The sequence below is a fragment of the Syngnathoides biaculeatus genome, chromosome 15 (assembly GCF_019802595.1).
Source record: "Syngnathoides biaculeatus isolate LvHL_M chromosome 15, ASM1980259v1, whole genome shotgun sequence".
Classification (NCBI taxonomy): domain Eukaryota; kingdom Metazoa; phylum Chordata; class Actinopteri; order Syngnathiformes; family Syngnathidae; genus Syngnathoides; species Syngnathoides biaculeatus.
The window spans coordinates 25,411,494-25,437,376 of NC_084654.1; the positions used below are offsets into that span (position 1 = coordinate 25,411,494).

At 52.1% G+C, this 25,883-nt stretch overlaps 2 protein-coding genes across 10 annotated transcripts; both read right to left on the reverse strand.

Moving 5' to 3' along the window:
* Positions 1-1,388: 1,388 nt before the first annotated feature.
* On the reverse strand, positions 1,389-17,710 carry mipol1 (mirror-image polydactyly 1). 9 transcript variants are annotated; one of them, XM_061844000.1, is made up of 14 exons: positions 17,513-17,707; positions 17,146-17,385; positions 16,631-16,714; positions 10,693-10,741; positions 10,428-10,618; positions 9,065-9,179; positions 8,624-8,723; positions 8,421-8,547; positions 6,759-6,801; positions 6,503-6,673; positions 4,614-4,649; positions 3,174-3,268; positions 2,944-3,105; positions 1,394-2,403 (listed from the first exon to the last, which is right to left on the reverse strand). In XM_061844000.1, exons 5-14 carry the CDS (start codon positions 10,514-10,516, stop codon positions 2,337-2,339), a joined length of 1,005 nt encoding a protein of 334 aa, XP_061699984.1. In that variant the 5' UTR covers positions 10,517-10,618; positions 10,693-10,741; positions 16,631-16,714; positions 17,146-17,385; positions 17,513-17,707; the 3' UTR covers positions 1,394-2,336. The 9 variants fall into 9 exon arrangements, with proteins under 9 accessions (XP_061699990.1, XP_061699988.1, XP_061699986.1 ...); XM_061843998.1 differs by having other exon boundaries at positions 10,693-10,791; XM_061844004.1 differs by lacking the exon at positions 10,693-10,741 and having other exon boundaries at positions 1,393-2,403.
* A 1,024-nt stretch (positions 17,711-18,734) lies between these two features.
* On the reverse strand, positions 18,735-25,700 carry traf3 (TNF receptor-associated factor 3). The gene is made up of 14 exons (XM_061843566.1): positions 25,369-25,700; positions 24,041-24,197; positions 23,761-23,926; positions 23,618-23,669; positions 23,449-23,553; positions 23,211-23,375; positions 22,414-22,494; positions 21,906-21,980; positions 21,748-21,840; positions 21,535-21,675; positions 20,503-20,674; positions 20,070-20,413; positions 19,613-19,804; positions 18,735-19,212 (listed from the first exon to the last, which is right to left on the reverse strand). The coding sequence occupies exons 2-14, from the start codon at positions 24,192-24,194 to the stop codon at positions 19,177-19,179; spliced, it is 1,776 nt and encodes a 591-aa protein (XP_061699550.1). The 5' UTR covers positions 24,195-24,197; positions 25,369-25,700; the 3' UTR covers positions 18,735-19,176.
* Between the last annotated feature and the right edge of the window lie 183 nt (positions 25,701-25,883).

The following is a 25,883-nucleotide window of genomic DNA, read 5'->3' on the forward strand; positions in this document are numbered from 1 at the left end:
AGCTCGGAAAATGGACTGACTCCAAAGGCTTTTCCGGCCCCCCCCCCTCAAGCGCTTCCTGACTGTCGCTGATGACAAACGGGGCGACTGGCAGGTTGGCGGTTTGAATCCCGCATTTGTGGTGAGAGCATCTTGCTGTGCTTACTTTGACTTGTTTTCAAAATTGCTTGACGAGACGTGATCTTATTTTAAGAATCGCGCAATCCATTTTTACGACTTTCCCCCCCCCACTCAAAACTGTTCCTAAAATCAAAATCCATAAAAAAATGAATTGAACATTTTTCTTTTCAAAAATAAGTCAAAACGATTTTAACTGAAAAAAAAAAATCTGCCAGACTTGTAACGAATTTAAAATTAGTCCAGAATCGGGGGGGGGGGGGATATTCATAACTGCCCACGTCCAGGCGCCCATCCCAGTTTTCTTTGGTGGGGTGGGGGGGGGGCACACCCTCAACTGGTCGCCGGCCAATCGCAGGGCACACACACACACACAGACGCTCCCAAACTAGTTTTCGACGACTCGCCGGACAAACGGCACACACGCTGGGCCGGGCCGGGATTCGGACCCGCGCCCTCACCAGCGCGAGGCGGATTTGCCCACCGCTGACTGGGAATCGGATCCAAGTCGCTTGGATTTGCATTTTGCCACTGTGAGAAACTCCCGTCAATGTTTTTAGCCGCTTCAAGAAAATTATTGGGGGGGGGGGGGGGCAAGCAGAACCTTTTCAGACCCGCCGACGAACGTCAAACCACGTAGGAGAAAAGGTCAAAGGTCAGCCTTTCTGATGTTAAACAAATGTGCATGAAAGGTCAAAGGTGGCTACGGAATGAGCAGGGGTCGCGACCTCTGCGCATGACGACGGCGCGACAACGTCAAGATCAAAGTGTGCATGAAAAAAAAAATGTCCAGTAGAAAATAAAAGCAGGTTTGTGTGTTTTATGCATGTTGTAACTTATTCTTTTCAAAATAAAACATCCAAGCTTGGACCCTTTGATGTATGACATCATCAATACGAGGCCAACCAGATGAAATCAGTGGAAAATATGACTTCATTTCTTTCAAATTTGTTTTGTCATCCTTTTCAGATTCAAATATTTTGACGTGCAAATCAAAACATTGACATTAATAAAGTAAACATCCAAATACACGCGCGACGTACGCTGATTGGAAGGTTACAGTTTAGATGAAAAAAATTCTAATAATAATTTTAAAAAAAGCGTTTTGGTGCCACGTTTTCAAGATTATAATAGAAATTGAATTTTTTTCCATTCTGTGGAAATATGTAATTACATATTGCAAAAAAGCACCATCACATCTTGACACGTCGATATTTTGGGACTTTAATTAAACATGTCAAACGTGAACAAATAAGGAACCACAAAAATGACATTTCTGCAATTTTTTTTATTGAAATGATCTATTTTGCAAATTTTAAGATCTTTCATTAGTTTTGGTTTGCAAGAATATTCTGGGATGTCGACTGGTCATTCTTTTCATAATAATAATAATAAGTAGTCCAGATGGAAAGTGGAGGTACAAGTGTAGAGTAATAAATGGACGGTGTGGGGGTCCCATGGTGGGGGGGGGGCAGCTCCCTAAAAGGGAACATATGGTCCCGGCGGCGAAAAGGCCGCGTGCACCTTCTGGACGCAAACTTTGAGGGGGGGCCTTTGATGGGGACCGGACTGAATGTCGTGCAATAAGACGACAATCACGCCATTGTGAACAAACCCCAAAAGAGCAAAGACGCCTTTCACAATAAAAGAGCCGGCGCCCCTCCTTTGGCAATGGCACGCACGCGCGGATTTGAAAGCGCAACGCAGGCTTCAAACCGAAGTTGACAAAAAAAAGTTTGGCGACTTTGTGCCTTTTTCCAAAGCTTTCCTGGATTCTTCCAGGTCTGACCTAACGTTTACGGGCGCAACCGTGACGACAAACCCGAACACTCGTTTGAAACCGGAACCCTTCCTGTAAACGCGGGCGAGTCCGGTGGGCCGGTAGCCCGTTGGGGGTGTGTGTGTGGGGGGGGGGGGGGGCCCAAAGCGCGCGTGAGCGAAGGCCGTCTTTGTTGTCAACAAGCAGATTAGCCGTGCGGCGGGATTAGCGGCGTGGGGACACCCAAGTTGAGCGCCATGGAGACCACAAAATGGCAGAAGGGGAGGGGGGGGGGGGGGGCCAAGAGGGCCAAAAAAAAAAAAATCCATTTTGTTTTTCTTCATAAAACAGAGACAACATTTTTATCAAGACGCAATAAAAATGCAGATGAACAAAATGAGTCAAGCGACGACCCGCTGCCGGCGTCGACGACATCGTCGGGTCAAAGGTCTTCGAGGATTCAGACGACGGCGCGAGCGCTTCCTGCGCTCACCTTTTTCCTCAAAACGTCCACCAGACGCTCCAACCTGAAGTACGGAAAGGCTTCACAACACTGGATTTGGGTCCGCCATTTTTCAACTTTCAGATTTGGACGGTTTTGCACTTTTCCCGACATCAACATTAAAAAAAAAAAAAGGTTTTGCACACAACAGTGAGTGAAGAATTTGGGGGGGGGGGGGGGGAAGATGGACTTGGACAAAGTGTGTAATAAGGAGGAGAAGATTCCAGCACTCCTGCCCCCCCCCCCCCCCCCCCCTTGAGCAAACACTCGTCTCTATTCAGCGAGTCGCCTCCTTTCACAGTGGCCCCGCCCCCCCGCCGGCAGCCAAATTAGAGCAGAAAGCCTCGGGTTTGAGCCCGGACGACTTAATCTGTTTTCATCCCTTCATCTTGGGCCCGATGAGACAGGAAGTCACGACTTTGCCGCCCGTCGCGTCGACCATCGACGACGTCAAACCGAGCGTGACCGATGGATGGCCACGCCCCCCGCGACGGCCCGGCCGGCGCTCAGTCGATCGATCGATCGGATCGAGGACGCCGACGTTCCTTTTCAAGCACGGAGATACCTGCAGACTCTCTCGCGGGCGTCTCGCTCCGCCTCCCGGCAGCGCAGAAGCTCCGCCTCCGTGCTCTTCTCGTCCTCGCCGAGCCGCCGCAACTGAGCCAGAAGGGGCGGAGTCCGGGGCCGCCCGTCGCCAGAGGGCGGAGCCTCGGCGACCCGCTCGGGGCTAAAAGGAAGCAAATTGGCGCGTCTCGCGAAGGTCTGAGAAGGCGGGACGCGTGACGAGGGTCTGACCTGCGATTGGCCCGCAGCACGCGCAGCTCCGCCTCCAGCCTCTTCCTGTCGAGCAAGGCCGCGTCTCGCTCCCGCCGAAGTCGGATCAGCTCCTCCTGATTGGACGAAAGCCAGACAAGGGGCCAATGGGGTCGCGGTTTGGATTCGCCGCCCGCGAAGGTTCCGCGCAAACGACGGACGAGCTGCAATCGAGCAGCGTTTGACTTTTGACCGGTTGCCCCCCCCCCCCCCGCGCCCTAATTAAGCGCAATTCATCCGAGGCTTCGTCTCTTTCTTGGTTGCCGGCGTTTTCTAACCTTTTCCGCCATTTTCCTGTCACCTCATCTTGGCGGCCCCCTCAACGGTTTCCTCCCCCCTTGGGGCAGGAAGCGAGGAGGTGGCCCGGACCTCCAGCGGGGATGACAGAGACCCGCCCCCGCCCGGTCAGTGTGCGTCTCCTCCAGCGGAGTCGGACTAACGTCTTCAAACGACGAGGCGCTCGTTAATGGGGCTAAAATGCAAATGAGGTCGCGGGCCGACCTTTAACGCGCCGGCTGAAGGTCGCGCGCCGGATGCGGCGCCGGTCCCGACCCAGCGTGAGATCAATCGCCGACTTGAAGGGCCTCAACAATCGCGCTAAGCGTAATTCGACAATTAAAAATCAACTTTGACAACTGAAAGAAAGAATGACACAACATGCAGGGGAAAAAAATACATTTTTGTCCCCTTAGTTGACCTTGACAAAAAAAGGCCCAAATGACAAAAATGACTCAGAAATCTGACAAATGATTTGAACTATTTCAAGAAATTGAAAAGAACGACTTCATGGCCAGTCGGCAGGACACATCCGCCTCACAGTTCTGAGGACCGGGGTTCGAATCCCGTCCCCGAATTGTGTTTTTGTGGCTTCCCCCATCCCAAAAACATTCCCGCTAGGTTCATTGAAGACTTTCAATTGCCCGCAGGTGCCAACGTGAGTGACCCCCGTGTGCCCCGCGATAGGCCGACGGGCCCGGCTCCGGAAATGGGCGGATGGGCTCAATGGCCCGAAAAAAGCTGGCGTAATCGACAAGTGATGCAAAGCGATATTTCGACTTTTTGGGCCGGGTTGGGGAAATATGATTTACTGAACCAAATCTACCAGAGAGAATTGACTTGGCCTTCCTGTGGACCTTAAACAAACTATGCCAAGAGGGGTCCCCAAAAACCAAAGGACCCAAAGAAGGAGGGAAGGAAGGACTTCAGCTCATGAGCAGGACTCGAACGGAAAACTTGAAGAAGCGTCAGTTGACTCGCTGCCGACCCGACGTCAGCTGTGAAATTAAAAGCGTCTTCCGGCACTAATCCTGCCCCCCCCCCCGCTACATTTATAACAACGTGTCATATTTCAGCAGACGGAAGCCGAAAGGCGAAGTTGCTCGCGTGGGAAGACGACGAACGACGGCGGCCATCGGTGCGTACCTCGCTCGCCCTCTGCTCTCTCTCCCGTCGTCGACACTGCAAGTCAAAGAGTGACGACGTGTTAATGACGCGTTAACGACACGACAGACGCGACGATTTCAAGTCCCACACTTGACTTGAATTTGAAGAATTCAAACCAGCAACCTAAACCTCATTATTGAGAAACGTCTGACAATTGAGTCACGTCCCAAAAAAAAAAAAAAAACGTCTCGGTCCGTTCCGAGACACCTCCAGATGATTTTGTATGAACGTCAAATTCATATTTCTATTCAGCAACGTCGAGCGAGTCATTCAAAGATCTTTTGCAACGTCAAGAAAGGAGAATCATTTGATCGAAGTCGCAAAAGCGCCGCGACGCGAGTCGAGTCCAGTCCAGTCCAGTCCGGCCCGCCGACTCGTTCGGAACCGAACGCTTCGGACAAAGAGCCAACAAAGGACTTGAAAAAGACGGGGGAATGGAACCGGCAACCCAGCGGCAGCTGCACACATTTAATAAACTTGTAATGACCTGACATTAGCTCAATAAAAGGCACGACGCCACCCCCTTCCCGGCCCCCCCTTTTCTAATATTTCCTTCCCACAAGTCCCGGCAGCGCCGTCAGATAATCCCTGAGAGATGAGGAGAGGGAACGAGGGAACGGGGGAGGGAGGGGGGGGGGGCCGGGGGGGTCCTCTCACGTGGAGGGTTCTCGCTCTTCTCCGCCGGGGATTACGCTCGCTTGGAAACATATTTGAGGCGGCGGGGCGGCATTAAGGTGTTACTGTGGAGGGTGGCGTTAACGCCGAGGGGCGGGGTGTTAAAAGACGCCGCGCCGCCGACACCGGCGGGTTAATGGCGGCGCCGATCGAGATGGGGGTGGGTGGGGGGAGTATATAGATATCACTTGCGGGGAAGCTCGGGGAGGAAAAAGTTGCGACGGGTCGGGTCGCATCAAAAGCCGTGGCCGGAAGAAACCATTTCAAAGACTTCAAACTGAGAAACTTTGATCTTCAATTGCGACGCAAAGCAAAATAAACTTGAAATGAGACTTGGGGGGGGGGGGGGGGAAATGACGAAAACAAAAGTCAGTGGAGGATTTGAACCGACGACAAGTTCCTTCCAAGACGCTCCCGAATGGCTGCACGGCAACAAACGACTTTGAGAAGGTTCGGAAATGACTTCGAGGGTCAACAAACGACCTTCAAAAGTTGAACGGACGAGATTGCGGCTTGTGGGGAGGAGAGGTCAGAGGTCGCCAACCTTTCGGGAAGGGAAAGAAAGGCTGACTTGATGCCAAAGGTCACCACTTTGATAAAACCCCCCCCCCCATAACACATTTGCTCAAATGGATATTACATTGTTATTATTAATCCTTATTGCGACCATAAAAAAACGTTCCTTGTGTGTGTGTGTGTGTGTGTGTGTGCGCCAATGCTGCCATTTTGAAATGCTCACTCGTAGTTCAACATTTCGATTTCACATCACACAAATGGGAAAAATGATCCAAGTTGACGGGAGCCGCGCTCGGCCTGAACCCGCCAAGTCGAAGTCGGACTCGTCGCCCCCCGTTTGTTGCTCAGCGCCACCTGAAGGGAACGACCCTGGAAATACGCCCCCCCACCCCCCCCATTCGGGATCTGCGCAATAAAACAGATCCGAATCCGCTCGGATCGACTTCATCGAGACGCGAACGCGAACCCGCTGACTCGGGCGACAAACGCTGCTGGCCGATCCAGCCGCTTTCCACACTTTCAATAAAAAGACGCTTTCTCGTTAGTCGTTCACGTCTCCAGCGTCAGACGCGCAGTCGACATTTTCCCCGCAGTTGTTTGGTCGGTCTATGCAAATATTTGCCAGCGGGACCGGCCCGGCGCCGACGACAAACAAAACAGTCAAGCGGGGGCCGAACCTCGGCGAGCGAAGAGTCTCGCTGGTCCGCGACGGCCTTCATCTCCTCGGCGGCGGCGTCGCGACGGCGCCGGGCCGCCCGGCGGACGCGGTCCACCAGCGCCGAGCCGAAGCGGGCCACTTCCTGGGCCGAGGCCGACGCGTAGACGCGCTGAAGCAGCTGCTCCACTTCCTGGACGGCAACAAAACACACGACGACAACAACTCGCGCGACTTCCTCAGAACCAAAAAAATGCGGACGCCGTTTTTCTTTTTACCAAGTCGCCATCCCCAAGCGGCGAGCGGTCGGCGGAGTCCCACCTGGATGGAGGCACACGCGAGGCAACACTTAGCAGAAGCGTCAAGGACGGACGGGTTGGCGCAGGTCCGCCACGCCGCACCGGGTCAAAGACCGGGACAAACCGAGGAAAAGTCGGCCAATCGGAATTCGGACTTGCCGGAGGTTCTTCAGTCCTAACCGCTTCTTGGCAATTGGATTTTGTGAGTTCATTTGGTTCTTGCAAGGTCCTGTTGGTTGGTATTTGATTGCATATACGGTTCTTGTTGGGTCATCGACATTTACGTTGGTTTTGGCACTTTTGGGTCCTTTTTCTTGCAGGTTCTCGCCGTTGGACCTCAGTGGTTTTATTGGGTTCTTCCGGGCTCTTTTCTTGTCCACCTGCGGTGGATGCGGGCGCTTCGTGCAGCTGCGTTTCTTGGGCTCGTGTTGGTTCTTTTGGGTTCATCTCGGAGGTTTTTTTTTTTTTTTTGAAGGTTCTCGAACACACTCTCGATCACGCAGGTTCTGGGCGGCGGATGCGGAGGTGCTAAGATTACGATCCGGCGTCCTCCTCCAGGGAAGTTCTTCGCGGAGGCCGGCGCTATTTTGCTGTAATAAACTGTAATAAGACGGCCGAGGCGGCGCCGCTCTGCGGGGAACGGCGGGTAATGAAAGAGCGGCCGCCTCCAATAAAGCTCTTCTAACACCGCGCTCGCGGCTCGGCAGCTCGCCTCGCTCGGCCGGCGCCGTTGCTCGGATCAGGAGCGCCGGCGACAATTAAATCCTCATTCTGGAAAAGTTTCACTGCGTCAAATTATGAAGCAACAATTTGACGGAAACACTTTTTATAGACGTCGCGCAATTATCAGCCGAGTACCCGGAGACACACACACACACACACACACACACACACACACACACACGCCAGCCGATACTGTGCACGCACGCACGCACACGCAACCCTGACAGATGGAACATGATCGTCCATATTCGCTCCCTCATAAAAAGGATTGCAGCCGCCATATCAATCAGCCCTCATCCTGGGCTGGGGGGACTTCGGGGGGTTCAATCTCTAATTAGGTCTCGGCGCCTATTTGGCAGCTCCTCGGCAGACGAGAGCTCTCATTTCGCAGCTTTTCAACGAGAACGCGCTTGTCACAAAATAAACAAATATGACAATTTGGGATATTAAAGCGGCAAATAGACTTTTGATTCAGGCCTTGGACTTGCATTGGATTTCTGACTGCTTTCATTCCTCCAGGACCCAAATACGGTGTTTGGGCGGACCCCAATTCACCGACTTTTATTTTGAAGGGAACGAGCGTGCCCGATTTGCTGCGTTTTGCTTTATTGTGTGAACGGAGCTTTTATTTTGAAAGTCTGTTGGATACGTACGTGTGCGCTGCAAAGCCTCCAAATCTTACCAAGAATGTTTGTCTTATTTCTGATCAAAAGATTACACCAGAAAAGAAAATTCTTCATTGTTTGAAAAAAAAAAAAAAAAAAAAAAAAATTTACTCCAGTGACATTTTTCTTTGCTACGTGTTTCGAGTGAAAATTGTGCAAGGAGTTCTATTTTGTGAAGACAAACATTCTTTGTAAAGTGAGGAGCTCCGGCAGCGCATGGCCGCCGCGGCCGCGGGCGTGTGCGCGCATTTACTCGGCGGCCTGCTGCATCCGGGCGAGGCGGCGCAGGGCCTCGTCTGGTTCCTGATTGGCCAACAGGACCGGCGACGTCGCGGCCTCGTCTCGGTCCTCGCGAGCGCTCAACAGCTCGTCCGAGAACTCTGACGAGGAGACAGCGGACAATTTCAGTGAGCGGTCGGCGTCGGGGTGAGGACGGAGGGGGGGTTTCAACGCCACCTGAAGTTCTCCCCCAGGCTTGGGCCTCCTTCGTGTTGACCAACAGCTCCACCTCCTTCCTCTGTAGCTCCTCCTCCTTCAGGCGCAGCCGGTCCAGCAGCTGAAACGAAAGGCGCGCGTTCGGGGAGGCGGAGTCGGCTTTTCGCGAACGGAGAGTCTTTTGCAAGCGGACTTTGGGGGTCGGAGGCGGTCCGTTCACGGATGCAGAAATGCGTACCGGGGAAGCGGGCCCAAGCGGGCCCGAGTGGGAGTTTACGTGGCGACTGCAAGCGGTGGACTCGCGAATGCCGAGCGGGGTGTTCACGGACACGGGTCGGGCGGTCACGTACACGGCACCGGTCGCCGTTCACGGGTTCCCGTTTGGCTTGGCGGACTTTCGGGAATCGGATGTTCGTACAGAAATTTTCACGGAAAGCAGATTTGCGGGGCGACCGTTCAAACCTTTTTGTTGGCGTCTCTCAGCGCATCCAACTCTCGCAGTAAGACAGACACCTTCTTTGGGGGCGGGGCTTGACCGCAGGTCGCCGCGGGAGCGACGGCGACATCCCGAAGGCCGCTGGAAGACAGGACCGGCCGAGTCAGCTGACGGCGCGGACAAGACGGCGGCATTTGCCACGATACGCTTGACCCGTCGGCGCCATACGTGCATGGAACCCGTGTGCTCGGGTCCTGTTAGCTACCCGGTCGGGCCCTGGGTTTGTTCTTCTAAGTTCTTTGTCTTCTTAGGTGGTTCTCGTCGGTTTGTGTTTGTCCGTGTACGTTTGTGTCGGTTGTGGTTTGGTCGTTCCTGGAAGGACTTTGAGCGCCTTGGTTCTTGATGGTTGCCGTAGGTCCCTGTTGGTTTTGACTGGTTTAGGTTACATCTTGGGCCTCGTAGATTCCTGATGGTTCTTGCGTACGGGTTGGTTTTTGCTGGATTGCGGTGGTTCTCCCACGTTATTGTTTGGATTTGGTGCCGGTTGTCGGTTGCTATTAGTTGTTAGACATTAGCAGCGTTGGTACCGTTGGCGCTTGACCTGCGTGGCGGCATCTCGTGGTTGGTAAACGGCGTCTTTAATCAAAGCGCCTGCGTCAATGTTCTCATCTCACCTTAAAGGTCAGGCCATAAAAAAAGCGGGTAAATAACATGGCCGCCATGCTAATTGAGTGTTTCTAATATCAAGTGTTTCTAATCTAACTTTCACTTCTCCTATTTTCGGTGCACGGCTCATCAAATCTCTCGTTTAATAGGTCACGACAACGGCAGAAAGTTTAATCAAACGTCTCATAAGCCCGGCAGGATAAGTTGGATGTGAACGTGTCGCTCTCGTGATTACGATCGTGTTATTGTTTGGATTGGGAGGGACCTTTCCCATGATGCATCGCTCTTCTGCAGGCAGATTAGCATGGCGTTAGCACGCTTCTGACCTTGTTAGCTTAAGCTGAGGATTTGCGGCCTGTTCGCATCTTTTTGACCTTTACCCTCCCTTTGAAGTACCCTTAACTCCAAACTCATTTCCATAATTCTCATGGGGAGTTTGCATTTTGGAAGATTTCCTAAATTCCACATTTTAACTTCCTTTCCATGGATTTTTTTTTTTTTTAGAACAATGGGATTTTTCCACATCAATACCCTTACACACGTTGGATCCTCGTGCAGTTCAAAAATTAATACAAATCAAATCAGCACATATTCATATTTAACACTTTGATTTTTCCAAATACTCTTCCTGTTCCTTGTCTTAAATTTACAGGGAATGTATTTCATTCCCCTGCTGCGAGCACTTGGACCAATTTGTCGGTGTCCGTGTTTGGGTTTGCTCACCTGCTAACATCGCAGCCAGCTGGTGTCGGACCACCAGGACCCTCCCAAGTCTCAGGACCAGGCGGAGAGGGTCCAACGTCTGTCTCCATGTCCGCGACGCCTGCCGACCTTTCTGGACGACGGCGGGCAAGAGTGTCCTTCTTGTCCTTGGGCTAGGAGGGACACGGCGCCAGAGGTGGACACCTGAAGGACTGGGACGAGAAGAAGGGGAAAGATGGAGTCAAATTCTGAGAAGGTTCCGGAAGAAGTTTCCTTTCCCACTAACCCGTCAGACGTTGTGGATGCCGCCGCGGTTCCTCGTTCGCTGGAGGGTTCTGACGAGTTGGACAATGATGACGATTTGAATATGCCGTAATGTACAAGCCTACTATAGATTCACATCGTTAGCATTACACTGTGACAATTGTTTAGTTAGGAAGGTCAGAAGCGGAAGTCGGTTCATTGAGCATTCTGGTCCAGGCTCTGGTCAAAGTCCTCAATCTGATCCCGTTTTTGTTTCCCCCGGATTAGTAAAACCTGTCAAGCTAGTCCGAGTTTTGTCTCCCGTTGTCGCCGATTGTGGTTTTGTCTCCGGTAATAAGGCCTCGGCCTCAGTCTGGTCTTGCTCTAAATACTGGTCCAAATGTGGCCCTCTGCTCTCGGGCTTTCGTACACGTCGGCAACGTCTGTGGTCAAAGTCCTTCACCTGGTCATAAACACCCAAAACCAAGACAAATCGCTATCGTTCAGGTTGAGAACCGAACAGAGGAGAACCGCTTCGATAAGGAGGGGCCGCCGAGCAAAGGAAGAAGGAACAATTGTCAGAAAAATTCCATTTCCGGCTCCCACGACAGAAGAAAAAGAGTCCAGAGTCCGGAGTCCGGAGTCTTCTACTCAAGCGTAGCCTTGGAATTTTCCTCCGAACTCCTCCTTGTTGTGATGAGCATGTTTTTCCTGTTTATTTGGGTCCAAGATCAGCAAGCAAACGTTGAAAGAACCAGGAAGAACAATTTTCCCCACCTGGAGGCAGGCTGGCCCTCAGGCCTCATTTGGGATTTCCTCACAACACCCTGAGCTAAATTTTCCACTCCGGTTGGAGTCTTGTCATTGGTCCAAGCGCGCAATCTGGTCCTAGTCTTTTCGCTGATTCAAAGCATATGTGCACGCGGTCTTGTCCCCGGTCCAAGTGTCATTGTGCTCTGGTCTTTGGGGGACGTCGTCAGTGTGGTTATAGTCCTCTGGCTGAGCTCGGTCTAGGCCTTAGTCCGAGGTCTGACAACGATTGCGGTTTTGTCTGTGGTCATATCTTCTGTCTGAGGATGTTGTAGTCCCCGGTCAAAGTTTTCAGTCTGGTCCTGGTCTTATCTGCGGTTGCGGTAGCGAAATTGACAGCGATGGTGGCGGTTTGGGGGTGGGGGCCACCATTGTCTGCGTCGTGGACTTTGAAGTCACTTTGAAAGTGTCCGTGCAGCGCGCGCGCGTTTGTGATTAACGCCAACAGTTTCCTCGGACTCGCTTAGGACGTTTAAATCCTTCTAAATGAGCGTTCACGTTTCGCACTCGCTTTGAAGTCTCGTCAAAGATGGGAAAATGTGCGGAAAAAAGGGGAAACGCAAAGGCCAATCGGGGGTCCAATCTCCGCGAGCCAATGAGGGAGCGGCGGGGGTGCCGCCCCCTCCCCCTCCTGGCGTAATAGAAACTAAAGTCCATTAATTTTTTAAGCTTGATTAATATATTTTGTGCGACGGCGGCGGCGGAGCAGGAAGTTTGCTGTGTTTTCCAGCTGACTGCATGAATATTAATGACGGTGTGGAGCTGATTAAATAAGCTTCAGATCAAATCCAACACAATCCAGCTCTGATCTTTCCTGCCGTGCCGCCGCCGCCCGGAATTTCCATACCGACGGGATCGAGGACAACGCACACAATAAACACGCATGAGCACGCGCTCGTCCGCAAACATCTTTCGGCGTTTGCTTCTGTCTGATCGTCTCGCGTGACACAAACAAACCGACGGCGCAGATTATTGATCCGCGATCGGCTACGCGGTGCAATTTGATGTTTGATCGACAGCGCGCAACACACGACAGGAAACACGCCACAAGGCGGTATTGTAAGCCGCCGCGACATTTCGCAGTTTAAACGTGACTAATATTGCGTTTAAATATAGGAAAAGCAAAAAATGTGACTGGCGATGATGCCGTTCACACAAAAGTTCAATGAAATGTGCTTCAAAAGATTCAAGATTAAATGCAAAAGTTAAATACGAGTGAATTGCACAAAAGTCGTTTTTGTCACAAATCGCTAGAGGGAGCCACACTTGAAGAAGGTGACGCGGACCGCTTTAGAACACGTGAACGCGACACAATTGGACGTGCACATTCGGTTTTAATTCATCCAGAAACGAAGGATGCACATTGATGAACTCCAGGAAAGTACTGCACGTACTCGTGGAAAAAGTTACAAACGGAGCAGCTACGGCTAATTTGCAGTCCCTTCAAATACAGACAGGATTTATCAACAAGCGATCATAAATTCAGTTTTCACATGAAATCAGCAAGTGCCTAACATGCAAAGCGATTTCAACCCATTTCGAGCATTGCAGTCCTTTCAAGTTCAAGTTGGACTGCAGACGTCCTCCAACGAGCTTACGTGAACCGTGACAGAGATTTGAGTCGAAAAACATCCACGTATGAATATACGGTACACACACACACACACACACACGGACAAAATTCAGCCCCTTCACACAAGATGGGGGGGGGGGGGGAAGAGGAGAAGACATCTTTCTGCGTGCGTGCGTGCGTGTGTGTGTGCGCGCACGCGGTGGACCACCCAGCAAGCAGATTAAAAACCTCGCGAGCCCCCAATTCACTCTCAGCCTTTGCATTCGGTTGATGTACTCGGAGCGCGTGCGGCGAGCTTTGAGCAATACGCGCAGTTATCGACACAACGCGTGCGTACTTCTGACGGAGATTTGGTTGCCGTGGAAACTAATCAATGAGCATGATTGGCAGCAATTTATGGCCAACAACAGGTTAACGACTCAACAAGTGAGAAGTTTCTTCCAAAATGATTTTGAACTATTCAATAAGACTCGGCTTTGTGTTATTTTGAGGAGTTTTGTCTGTTTCCTGCGCAGTTGGTTGCTGATGTTAGCATACAGCGCCACCCAGTGGACGAAGCCACTCGGTGCTTCACCTGCCTTTCGACCTTTCTTCCTAACCCCTTCGGTTTGTCCCGTTAGGGGTCGCATCTCAGATGAACGCTCATATTTGTTTGGCAAAGTTCTTACGCCGGACGCCTGTGTACATGTCCGCCAGAGAGTCTCTGTGACTTCTCGCTTTGGCGTCCATGTTGACTGTCCAGAATTGTGTACTTCTGGAAAAAAGACAATCCAAAACTGGGTATGTGCACCGTGATGTCAACTGGCGATATTCACAATTTGGCAAACACGGGGTGCTGCCTGCCCCCCTTAACATCTCCTAAAAACTGATTTAGAATTTTCTCTGCTTAATCACAATTACTTTTGAGTTTAATTCACAGTCACATTAAAAAAAAAAAAAAAAACACTCTTTGATGGTTCCAAGTCCTTCACCCTCCTCCCCACTCTCAGCAACATTTGGGGCACAGAGTGCCAGTTTGATTTTTTTGTTTTTCCCCCCCAAAACAAGTGTTCGATTAGCAACTTTAACAACGACCCAATCGCCGGCACTGGGTGGGGGGACGGACCAAGAGTGCTGATTGAAGTATTATTTCAGTCCAAAAACCAAATCAAGGAGGACAGGGGAGAGCGCGGTCCCGCCGCCTCGGACGGCAAGCTACCAGCAGAGAGGCCAAAACATCAGGGAGTGGCTTTCTGGGTTGTCACGCTGCCGCAGCTGCTGTGGGACAAGCCGACCAAAACAGCACTGAGGAATACGGCCCGTGACCTGGTCCGGGACGCGGGTAGCAATAATCACAAGCAGAGTGGGGGTCGGGCGCCGCCCTTCTCACCCAAAATGGGCGACCTGCCGCTCACACCTGAGCATTTAGCAACACGCTAGCGGCAGCCAAACATCGACGCGTGTACTTTTTGGCCAGATGCCGTCGCCACGGCAACACGCACGCACCGGGCCGAAAGAGGCGAGGAAACGACGGGTTCTTTTTCAAGTCTTTATTCATTCAATTGTCAGATGATCGGCCACCGGGCCGGTCGTCCAGCAGTTTCCGGAGCAACTCTTCGTCCAATCGGTGTTTCGTGACAAAGCGACCGTTCAGGTGGAAGACTGGAATGTCCCACTGGTACTTGTCCCGCCACACTCGGTTCTCCGGGCGACCGATGTCCACCTGCTGCAGGACAAACTGATGCGTGCGCAGGCGACAAACGTCAGCGACCGCTCATTCCTGCCTTCTTTCGGTCGAATTTACCGCTGCTCACTTTGTGTTTGAGGGGCTCCAGGGCTTCTTTGGCTTCATCGCACAGAGGACACGGATTCTAAAAGCCAAACGTCACGCAAAGGGTTCTTTACGAGCCCATCAACAACATCAGCGATGTTAGCAAGCTAACATGCTAAAATTCTTCATACAGTAAAGGCAAAATGGTGGTTGTTTCTAAACATGTCAGACTCGCAACAGGCTGCACTGACGACGTAAATTCATCACACGAGCGAGCATGTCTCTGCAGAGCAATATGCAGTTAGCGTCATGAAACGTTAGCATTAGCAAGTTTCTTCCGCTGGGTGTCAAACAGCGAGGGGGGGGGGGGGGGGGCTGGCTGTTAGCATTCTCGCATGCGACTTTTCTTTGTCAAGAGCGAGACAATACGTAAAGGGGACGCTGCTAGCGTTAGCATGTGTGTTACCCAAGTAAATAACACAACCGCCATCAAAGAGGAGGCGTCACCGCCAACATGACAAGATTTACCCAAAGGTCTGCTCGGAAAGACCACCTCAACTAACGTACAATCCAAAATGAATTGTGGGGCGTGGGGGAGAAATCGTACGACAACTTCTGGGGAAATTGGGTTTTTGTGTGCGTGTGGGGGTGGGCTCTGAAAATGACTTTAAATTCCACCTCCAACTGATTTATTATTTTTTAACTCCCCAAAGATGGTGGCCACTTGTCGTATTACTAGCGTGCGAGTCACCTTAACGTGAAGAATAGCCCAAGGGAACGGCGGCGCTGTTAGCGGCAGCATATCCAGTAAGCTAAGTGGAGGAATTGTTAGCATTAGCATAAATGTTATCTTGGCAAAGTGTTGGCACTGGCAAGATTAGGTGTAATCCATTTCTAGAAAAATTACTCTGCGCACAAATTGACCGCGGTTCCCTATAAAAGGACGCATCAATGCTAATGTCCACGTTGCAAATCAATTCCAATCAGAGTTTTCATGTCAGCGTGAAGAGTACAATTCAGATTTGTTCCAAATCCTACTGCGGCCTCCTTCATACGTGGAAATAAATCACATCTGTGCCTGATGCGCGCACAATAAGGCGGCGCAGGTCGCGCTCATTCTGCCCATACGTCGTGAAAAGGCGACAAAAGTTCAACAAAACAAACACACAAAAAGACAACGGAGCAGAAAAGAAAATGCTGAAAAAGTGGCTACGCTTGCACAAAACCCTTGATCTTGCCACCCCGTTTGTTTCTTTTTAAATAAAAAAAAAAAAAGAAAGAAAAACAATTGCGGGGGGGGGGGGGGGGATCTGCAAATGCAGTATGCCGGGGGTCCACTGTACGTACACGTACTGCACGCACTTGGAGGCTGACAACCAAACCAGTCTCTTTCACGCTCATTTAGGAAACTTACAGATTTTAGAAATTAAAATAGTTTCAATATGCTGTGCAACTCCAGTCAAAGACGCGTTTAAAGTTTTTGCAAAAGCTGATCACTACTAATGTGTTTTTTGCATTCTGTACAAATTCAAGTACAAACACAATGAATCGCAGATTGTGTGCTCAAATGTCCGAATGCACAATTTTTCAGCACAAATTTGTGCTCGCTGAGAATGAGGAGATGAGAATGGAAGCATGAGGATTACTTTGAGTAAGGGGGTGGAAGTTAGCATTAGCATGCTATCTTAGTGAAGAGTAACAACAAGTAAAAGGGGAGCCGTTATGATTAGCATGTGTGTTACCTTGTGAATAAGGAAGCAGGTAAGGGGGCATTAACATTATCGTTACCATGGAGACCAAAGTGACAACAGGTTGAAAGGGTGGTGTTGGCATTAGCATGCACGTTACCTTGGTGTACAGGGTGAGAACAGGTAAGGAGTTGCAACAATAGCGCCTGACATGCGACACGCGTCGCAGCACGAGCGTTAGCATCTGAGAAGAGAAACAAGAGGAAATGAATGGCTGGGTCACGTGGTCTGCACTCACCGCACGTGACCAATCCTTGGGTGACAAAACTGTCTTTACATTCATGTTTTTATACAATGTAGTGGCGTTTTTCGTGATGAATAACGACACAAAGATGCTCGTGATAATGTGCTAATAAGGGCAAAAAAATGTAGCAATCACAAACTGATTTCAAATCACTTTCACAAAGACAAGTTTCTTCTATATATATATAGTATTAGTTTAGTAGAACTATGTCCATCTTTTAAACTATTCGAATGCACCCGAATGAAATGGCTGCGTTTGTTTCACATACAAAGTATACGTATATAGACAACGTTTACTTGAATAACAACAACAACAACAGAGCAAGAACAACACCGCTTTGGCAGTCTCTCGTCTCACATTATATTACTGACCCATCCATTTTGCATCTGATGGGTCGCGCGCGTGGGGTGGTCGTCACTCAATCGCAGGCCGCATAAAAAACAAACCATTACTCGCACCTACGAGCAATTTCGAATCTTCAACCGGAGTGCCCGGAGAGCCGCCACTCAGGCCAGCCCGGAATTGAACCCGCATCCTCACAACTGTGAGGCAGATGTGCTAACCTGACGGTCATCGTGGCGCCGACCGTATATATTTCCTCTGAAGTCGCTCTAGATCGTACAGTAAAAATCAAACAATGAAGAGAAGTCTGTGAATCCCAAATCAAGCCATCAACGACTAGTACGGCACTTGCTGCTGTTAGCTTGCGTGCTAACGATCGAAGTTGATCCAACTCACCGAGAAAAGTGGCGGCGAACGTCACAATTCTTCACACTTTCTGTCTTCACTCACACAAAGTTTGTGGAGCGTTTGGAGAAGCACAAGTGAAGTGAAGTGAAGTGAAAAAGTTTGCACGCACGACTCGAAGTTCTGTTGGTAGCTTTCCTTCTTCTACTTCCGTCCGGCCTGTTTTTCCTCATTTTTTTTAAGATGTATTTTTGGGGGCCATCTGCTGGACTGGAGTGCGAACCACAGTCTCACTTCCCGACATACTTCTTCGCTGAATTCTGTTTACCATCCAAAAGTTTTCATTGATATTTTCGATTCATTTTCATTGCACGTTTCCACGTAATTGTAATTATTCTTGCACTAATTTTAAATTCCATGTTTTACTTCTGTCTCATTGCAAGATTTTTTTTCCAAGAGTTACATTCCACCTGTCATGAGTTTAAATCCCCGATTTAATTTGACTTTAGTTCCACGTTTCAAAGCTTTTACTTCCTTGTTCTAATATGACCTAATTTTATGTATTTCTCGTTTTCACAAGCGTTTTGTGCTTTAATTCAACGATTCCATGAAATTAATTCCATCTTTCAATTCCAAATCATTCAAGGTAGTCTTTTATAAGTCCACATTTTGTTTGACTGAAATATCCTGATTTCAATAAACTTCCGTTTTTAATTCTCTTTTTCATATAAATCTGAATCTACGATCATAATTTTAAATGCAGTTGAATGAAATCAATGACACGCAATGTACTGTAGAAGGGAGGCCATGTGACCAAATCTGAACCTTTGAAGCAAACCTGCTAAAATTCCCCCCCCCCCCCCCCCCACAGCCAATGTCTTTGGAGAAAAGATTAATACTGCACACCATAATCACTTTTTTTTTTTTTATGCAAATGTATGGAAAGACAATGGAATTGTTTGCTGTCACCTTTCAGGACAAAGACGACTGCGCACATAGCGGATCCACTCATCCCATTTCCCGAAGCGCTTCTCCCGACTCGGGTCGCCCCGGCCAACCGCGGGGCGGGACATAAACAAACGCGCACACCTTCGCAAATGCAATCAAGTTGCCGTGCGTGTTTCCGAAGTGCCCAGGAGCAAAGCCCGCCGGGCCGGATTTGAACCCGCGGCCTCACGCTCGCCAGGTGGACACGCTAACCGGCCGTCCGCCATCCCGTCCCGGAGGAGATGAGCTCGTTTTAATTCCACGTTACAAAGATTTTAACTGCACGTCACGTCCACAGTCCGACTTTAATTCCATCTTGTCACGAACAACGTGAGAAAGAAAAGTGAGGGAATGCGCCGTAGGGAATTTGCTTTATTCCTGGCGAACACGACAACAAAAACAACACCCGCAAGTCTTTCTTTTTTCCACGCAGGAAGGTCCGGACGCGCGACATCGGCGCCGCCGCGACCGCGTGACGCGCGGCGAGCGGCGCCTCCACGCCGGCGCAACTCGTCCTCGGCTCCTGGTGTGCATTTCCCAGCATGCCTTGCCAAACGGGAAGTCAAGCTCGACGCACAGCATCGGTAAGGCGGCGGCGGCGGCGGCACAAGAGTCTTCGTTCGGCGCGTGTCGCGCGCGCGCACAAGCGGCCGATCGGAAGAAGGAAGACACGCCCTCCCGCCGTCGGTCGTCCGGAACGGGCTCCTCCCGAGTCGCACGGCCCACGGTCACGGATCAGGGAGGTCAGAAGTATCCACGGTAACCTGACAACGTCATCGAAACATGAGATGCGTACGTGTGCGCTGCTTATCAAAAGTCTACACACCCCTGTTCGATTGCCAGCTTTTTGTGATCTTGAAAAAAACACTTGACATTTTTCTTCACCGCTTTACATATACGTCTCACTGCGATAGGCTCCAGCACTCCTGTCACCCTTGTGAGGATAAGCGGGTCAGCTAACGGATGGAAATACGAGAGACCAAGTAAGTATAAGTGTGCACACCCTCCTCTGAAGCGGCTGAGTTCCCATTACCAGTCCTGTCCGACGGGAGTCTCGAGACGCTCGGAACGACCGACAAGTTCATAGACTGCACGATTTGCTCGGGTTTTCAGCCTTCCATCCATTATCTGAGTCGCTTATCCTCACGAGCCCCCCACCCCGACCTTGATGAAGATGGTGTCGTCCTTGATGTAGCTGGCCGACTCCAGCACGCTCTGCGAGACGAACAGCGGACACCCGGAGGCGATGTTCATCTCCGCGGCGGGACGGCGGAAGCTGCTGCTGTTGGGGTCCGGCTTGAAGGCGTCGCCCAGGTGCTTGCGGGCCGGACCCTGGTCCATCAGCATCAGCGTCACCTGACGCAAACCAGCCACGAGAAGACTTCAGCCGCGGCTCATCGGGTGCGGATCGTGTTCGCAAAAGCAAATTTGGCAACAACCCGGCAGGACCCCTTGGTTTTGGCTCATTTGGAACAGAACAGAACATTCCGGAACGGTTATGTACCCGTTGACATTGGAGCGCTTCAAACGGGGTAGCGAAATACGTCAAAACTTCATTCAGGCTTTGGACTTTGACGGCCTTGGAGAAAATGTGGCGATTTTGAGCTTTTGCTCGCGGTACCTTCTGTTTAAAGGGCCACGGCAGGAGGGCGTCGTACTCGCCGCGCATGACCACGAAGAAGAGCGACAGGTGCGTGCCCTTGCCCATGCCGTCTCCGTTCAGGTAGACGCGGGCGCACATCTTGTAGCCGAAGTATCCCGTGTAGAAGGGCTGCGAGTACAGCGAAAGCGTCTTGGCCGCCACCGCTTCCTGTTTCCGCCGCTTGTAGTCGCGGATCTTCCAGATGAGGGTTCCGTTGTAGCTGGCCGTCTCCAGAACCTGGAAGCGCAGGTCCATGTCGGCCAGCCGGATGTCGTGGACGCTCAGCATGTCGCCCTGGCGGTTCTGCTGCGTCTCCAGCGAGGCTGCGCACACGCACACGCACACGCGCGCACGCCGTAAGACGCTCTGGCCGGCCGGCGCCGGTTTGCGTGCGCGACTTGCCGGCGCTGACCCAGGGTGAGCGTCCCCGCTCCGGAGCGGCCCCCTTGCTCCAGGGCGCCCAGCCTGCCGCGGACGGCGTCCAGCGACAGGCGGACTTTGTCCAGCTCGTCCCGCAGCGACGCCAGAGACCGAAGCTCCAGCTCCGCCTCCAGAAGCTTCTCGGAGTGAGCGCTCATCACCTTCTGCGAAGATGGAAGGAAAAAGGGGCGTGGGGGGGGGGCGTGGGGGGAGAGAAAGAAGGAGGCGGGGAGGGGGGTGGGGTTACAGCTCGCCGCAATCCACACACGCAGACAGGCCTAACTTTGGCGGCGCCGGTTCGGACAAAGGCAAAAAATGTCCAGGGAGCTCCCGGGCTCAGAAAAAACTATCCATCCGTCCATTTTCTGAGCCGGTCATCCTCACGAAGGTCGCGGGAGTGCTGGAGCCTATCCCGGCTGTCGTCGGTTCGCCAGCCAATCGCGGGCCACGTGGAGACAAACAACCAATCGCACTCACAATCACACCTTGGGGCAATTTAGAGTCTCCAAAGAAGGTTGCAGCTTTTTGCCATGTGCGAGGAAAGCGGAGGCCCCACCCGCAGAAAAGCCACGCAAGCACGGGGAGAAGATGCTAACTCCACAAAGGCGGGTCTGGGATCCAACCCGCGTCCTCAAAACTGTCGACCCAACGTTCTACAGCTGCCTAACAATTCTTAGTGTCAACAAAACCGACAGCGTTACATTAACAGCATCGATTGATGGAAACATGCCGCCGGAAGGCTTTTGCGCATTTTTGGGGGTGCGCACGATACTTGAGAGCGTATTACGCAGTACTTTGCTCAGCTGCTACGCAGCATGTGGCAATAATTGCAGGTATCCTCGCACTCCGAGTCCTCTCGAGTCGAGGCGACGGATTGAAGTCCGCGAGAGCCGAAATGCACCAAAGCCAGCGGAGTAGCCGTAACGCAACGCCAGCATCTGCTTGTCGACCTACGCGACAGCGATTAGTAGCCGGAGCGGCCGCAGGGCCAGATTTGGTGTTGTCGCTCCGCCGGAGCGCCGACCTGCATGGACGCCACCTTCTGCTCCACGTGTCTGTGCTTGTCCCTCAGCTCGCCGTTGTGCTTCTCAGCCTCGCAGAGACGGGAAGTGACCAGCGGAACCGATTTGCACTTGTCCAGCAGCTCGGCCTTCACCTCGTCCACCTGCGCGCGCAAAACAGTTGCCAGCCGCCGTCCCTCGGCGCGTCAACGTAAAGACGACGAGGCGGACGCCACCTTGCTCTCCAAGGAGACGTTCTTCAGCATCATCATCCTCAGGTGCTCGGCGGCGCAAGCGGCCTCGTGTTGGCGGACCTCCGGGCTCAGCGCCTGCAAACGCAGACTCTCCCGTCGGAGCCGAGGCGAGACGGCGGCGGGGGCGGGGGCGGAGTTACCTTGTAGGCGCAGCCGTAGCGCTGGAAGGGGCAGCTGACCTGAGCTTTAGGACACTCGTGCTGGTGACTGGGCAGCTGGAAAACACGCAAAGACGTCAGCGCGCGCGGGCCGCTGAACATTACCACCAAATTATACACAAAGCAAAAGAGAATTCGACATCATGGACTGAAAGCAAACCGCGCTTGCAAACGTCTGCTAGCTTAACGCTAACACACGCCGTGGACCAACATCGGTGACGCAAAACACCAGTGCGAGCAACAAATGCAGACAAAACCTACAAGCGAATATTCTTTATCCTCCGTTTCTATACAGACCAAAACTGTCGCCTGCTGTTTTGTGCGCACAATATTCTTGCGTATTATTTTGGGGACGCTGCGCTGGGAGGGATTAACTTGATTTTCATGTTTTAAAAAGTGCACAAATGAGACGGGACACGAGGAAGCAACTTCGACAAGCCGCCCCCACCCCGACGCGCATCGAGAGGGAACCCGTCAGGAGTTCTGTTACCTCGCTCCGGGGCAGCGATGAGAAGGAGCAAAGGTTTGGGCACGACACCGGGAAGGCGGGACACACCGTCTCCTTGTGCTTCTGAAACACACACACATACTTAGTTATTCATTCATATCGCGCGCAGCTCTACTGCGACGTCATCCTCCTTTGACGTCCGACCAACGCCAACATTAAAGTAAACGATACGAGGAATTATCAAGATGTGATCTCAGCTGTTTTAGATCTTTGGCTGTCACGGGGAGACAAGTTCAGCCTGGGTTGTTAGTGGGAGTGATGGGATGCGCATGGGGTGCGTAAAAATAAAGAAAAAAAAAATCCCATCTGAACCATTTTTTTTTTTAACGATGCAAGATCAATATGAAATTAAAGTGTAGTAAAAATGAAGCCCAATATCTGGGAGGGAAACAAAAAGATGAATAAAACAAAGTGGCCAAAATTGTCCCAAAAATGGCATTAAAGAAGATTTTAAAAATGGACCAAATATTAAAAGAACACCTCAGCAAATAAACCAAAATATTAAAAAAAAAAAAAAAGGTCCCCCAAAGAATGTTTGAAATATTACATGCTCAAAATTCACAGAAAAAAAAAAAAAAAAAACCCTTACTCCCAAAGATTGTAAATAGTGACCCAAATTTGGAGGAAAAAAAAAATTGTTTGGGCATAATATTTTTTTCCCTGCTTTCCCACCATCTTGATGTCAAGGAAGTACACGGACGGACGGACGGACGGACGGACGGGGCGCTGAGGAGCCCCCCCGCAGTCGTCGGGACGGCGTCACCCCGGCCGGCGCTGACCTGCAGGTCGGCGAGCGGCATCTTGGCCAGGCAAAAGTCGCAGGCGGTCTCTCGATGTTTGCACTTGCGGGCGAGGTGCTCGGGGATGTCCTTCCTCATCATCCTCTCCTTGCACTTGCCCAGTGGGCACGGCACCTCGAAGAAGGGGCACACGTTCAGGTGCTCCTAAAGGGGCGGGGCCACAAGGTTGGCGCGGGGGCGAGCCCGCGGAAACGGCGGGCGGCGGCGCCGGGCTCACGGGCATCTGCTGCAGGCTGGTCCGCTCCCGGCAGCCTCTGGCTTCGGCCCGACAGTACACCTTCAGCGCCAGGATTTCCCGATGGCAGCAAACGTCCCGGAATATCTGAAACGGCGGCCCGTTATCCGTCGGACGGCGATCCCTTCCCGCGCGCGAAACCCGCGCTCACCTTGTTGCTGAAGAGCGCTTCGGCGTCGGCCGGACACACCGGGTTGGGACGGCTGCGCGCAAACGCGTGCGGAGGAAGACACGCACATAGTCGCGGGTCAACGCCCGCAAATGACGCGCGCGCACTCTCCGACGTGAGCTCACCTGAGTATGCGCGCAATGCAGCTCTGGCAGAAGCGATGGCCGCACTCGGTCTGCCGGGGCTGACACAGGACCAGCCGGCACGACTCGCAGCGATATTTCTCCTCGGGGACGTCCACGAAGCGATCCGTGAAGCCGCCGTCCTGCGGCAGGAAGCCCGCCGCCGCACCTGACGCACGGGACCGATACCGGATCCGCCAAAATACCGACGTCGCGTTCAAATGGCGTACGGCGAGATCGTCCAGGCTCGGATACCGCGGACGCGCGACGACGGCGCCCTCACCTTGCGAAACGTCGCTCGGAGGCCAGGGATTGGCCGGCCGGTTCGGGGCGGGGACAGCGGGAGGCGCCGCGGACAGGGGCGGGACGAGGGAGGGCGCCGCCTGCTGGAGGGCCAGTTGCACCTCCCTCCCGTCGACGCTGCGTCCGGCTGACATGACCTAAGACGCGCACGCAAAAAAAAAAAAAAAAAAAAAAAAATATCTCATCAGTCTGCAAGGTCGGCGACCCGGCCTGCGACTTAAGAGGCTCAGCTTCGATTCCCGACCGACAGTCAACTACGGTGCCGCAAATAGTAACAATCCATCATCCATCCATTTTCTTTGTCGCTTATCCTCACGAGGAGCGCAGGGAGTGCCGGAGCCTATCCCAGCGGTCAACAGGCAGGAGGCGGGGTACACCCCCAACTGGTCGCCAGCCAATCGCAGGGCACGTGGGGACAGACAATAGTCACAATCACACCTCTGAGCAATTTCGTGTCCAATGAACGCGGCCATGTTTTTGGAATGTGGGACAAAACGGGCACGGGGAGAAGATGCAAACTCCACACAGGCGGGGCCGGGATCGAACGCGGGTCCTCTTTACCAGCCCACTCGTAACGATGTTTGGCCCAAAGGTCCACTGACGATGGAGCAAATACCCAAAGCACGAGTGAAGTGTCCTAAATGGTAAGTGGGGGAATGCACAAAATTAGTTATCGTCGGTTTTGCGCCACATCAGATTTATGTCAGAAAAGTCTTTGCACCGAAGGAAAAATAATCACACGATTCTGTTTTATGATTGCTTCGAACGTTGCAGACTTGTACTCTCAAGCTACAGGTTCATGGTTCGACTTCAGAAAAAATGACATTTGAAATATGGTCAAAATGTGGACATTTCTTGTTGTAGCCATCATTTCACTTGGCCGTCCCTGCACGATGAAAGCTAACATTGGGACCGCAGCGGCCGGCGATGCTGGGATACGAGTCAGATGGAGTCGGTCCACCGATCGGTGGATTGACACAGTCGTCGGCACAAGGAACGTTCCAGAATGTCGACTTTGAGCTGGTCGTGAAGGAAATGGAGCAAACTGCGCCAACGGCTTTGTTGCCTTCTCTCATTTCGCGGTGGGACTGATTTTACTTTCGAACTCTCTGAGTTCGATTGGTCGCGTCTTGGCGGGCTTGTGTTTACTGGCTGCTGCTAACGCGGTTAGCATATGTGGAGCTTCGCCTCCCGATTCAAAGCGACCGCACGTCAAAATCACAATCCGCGGACTTGACAACTACGTCGCATTTTGAAATGGAAAAAAGAAAATATCACAAGAGTCGAGCCGCCAGTGCGCCGACTCACATGAATCAGCTCAGGCGCTCCTCGGCGCCTCTCTGCGGGACTCGAACCGCCGACCTGCGGCTGGCTTCCTCATGGTCCGCCTCCGAGGCTTCCTCTCCGCTCCTCGCCCACGCCGGGAACGACAAGCGGGCCGAGGGGCGAGCGGACGGTACGGCGCTCCGGTCAGGGCGTCGGGGGGGGGGGGGGGTGACGACGACGGCGACGACGACGACGACGAGGTTCGGTTCTCGGGTCACCAGTGGAAACCCCCTCCGCCTCCGCCGCTTCCGCCCAGGAAATCCCCCGCCGCGGCCGCCTCCAGGGGGCGCCGTCCGCCTTCCGATTGCTCGCTTCTTTGCGTCTCTCTTCATTTTCAACCGTCTCCATATCGTTTGGGCTTTTCAAGAATGTTTCATTTTTGATCCTTCTAACGTACACACTTTTCATTTTTACGATGAAAAAAAAGATTTTACCTCTCGCCCGGAGGTGATGTCACCAGGAGACGTCGTGATTGGCTGCATCACTTCGCCAGCCGC

Bases quoted from the DNA above. Each gene is read 5' to 3' on its own strand.
- mipol1 (XM_061844005.1), bottom strand. From the start codon at position 10,516: ATGGAGACAGACGTTGGACCCTCTCCGCCTGGTCCTGAGACTTGGGAG. The intron at 6,674-6,758 runs GTAAAAAGAAAA...GTTGCCGTCCAG, and splicing joins CGCTTGGGGATGGCGACTTG to GAAGTGGAGCAGCTGCTTCA. The intron at 3,106-3,173 runs GTCAGACCCTCG...GCTTCCTTTTAG, and splicing joins GTGCTGCGGGCCAATCGCAG to CCCCGAGCGGGTCGCCGAGG.
- traf3 (XM_061843566.1), bottom strand. From the start codon at position 24,194: ATGTCAGCCGGACGCAGCGTCGACGGGAGGGAGGTGCAACTGGCCCTC. The intron at 22,495-23,210 runs GTCAGCGCCGGC...TGTGTGTTTCAG, and splicing joins TGCCGCTCGCCGACCTGCAG to AAGCACAAGGAGACGGTGTG. The intron at 21,981-22,413 runs GTAACAGAACTC...CGTGTTTTCCAG, and splicing joins CATCGCTGCCCCGGAGCGAG to CTGCCCAGTCACCAGCACGA.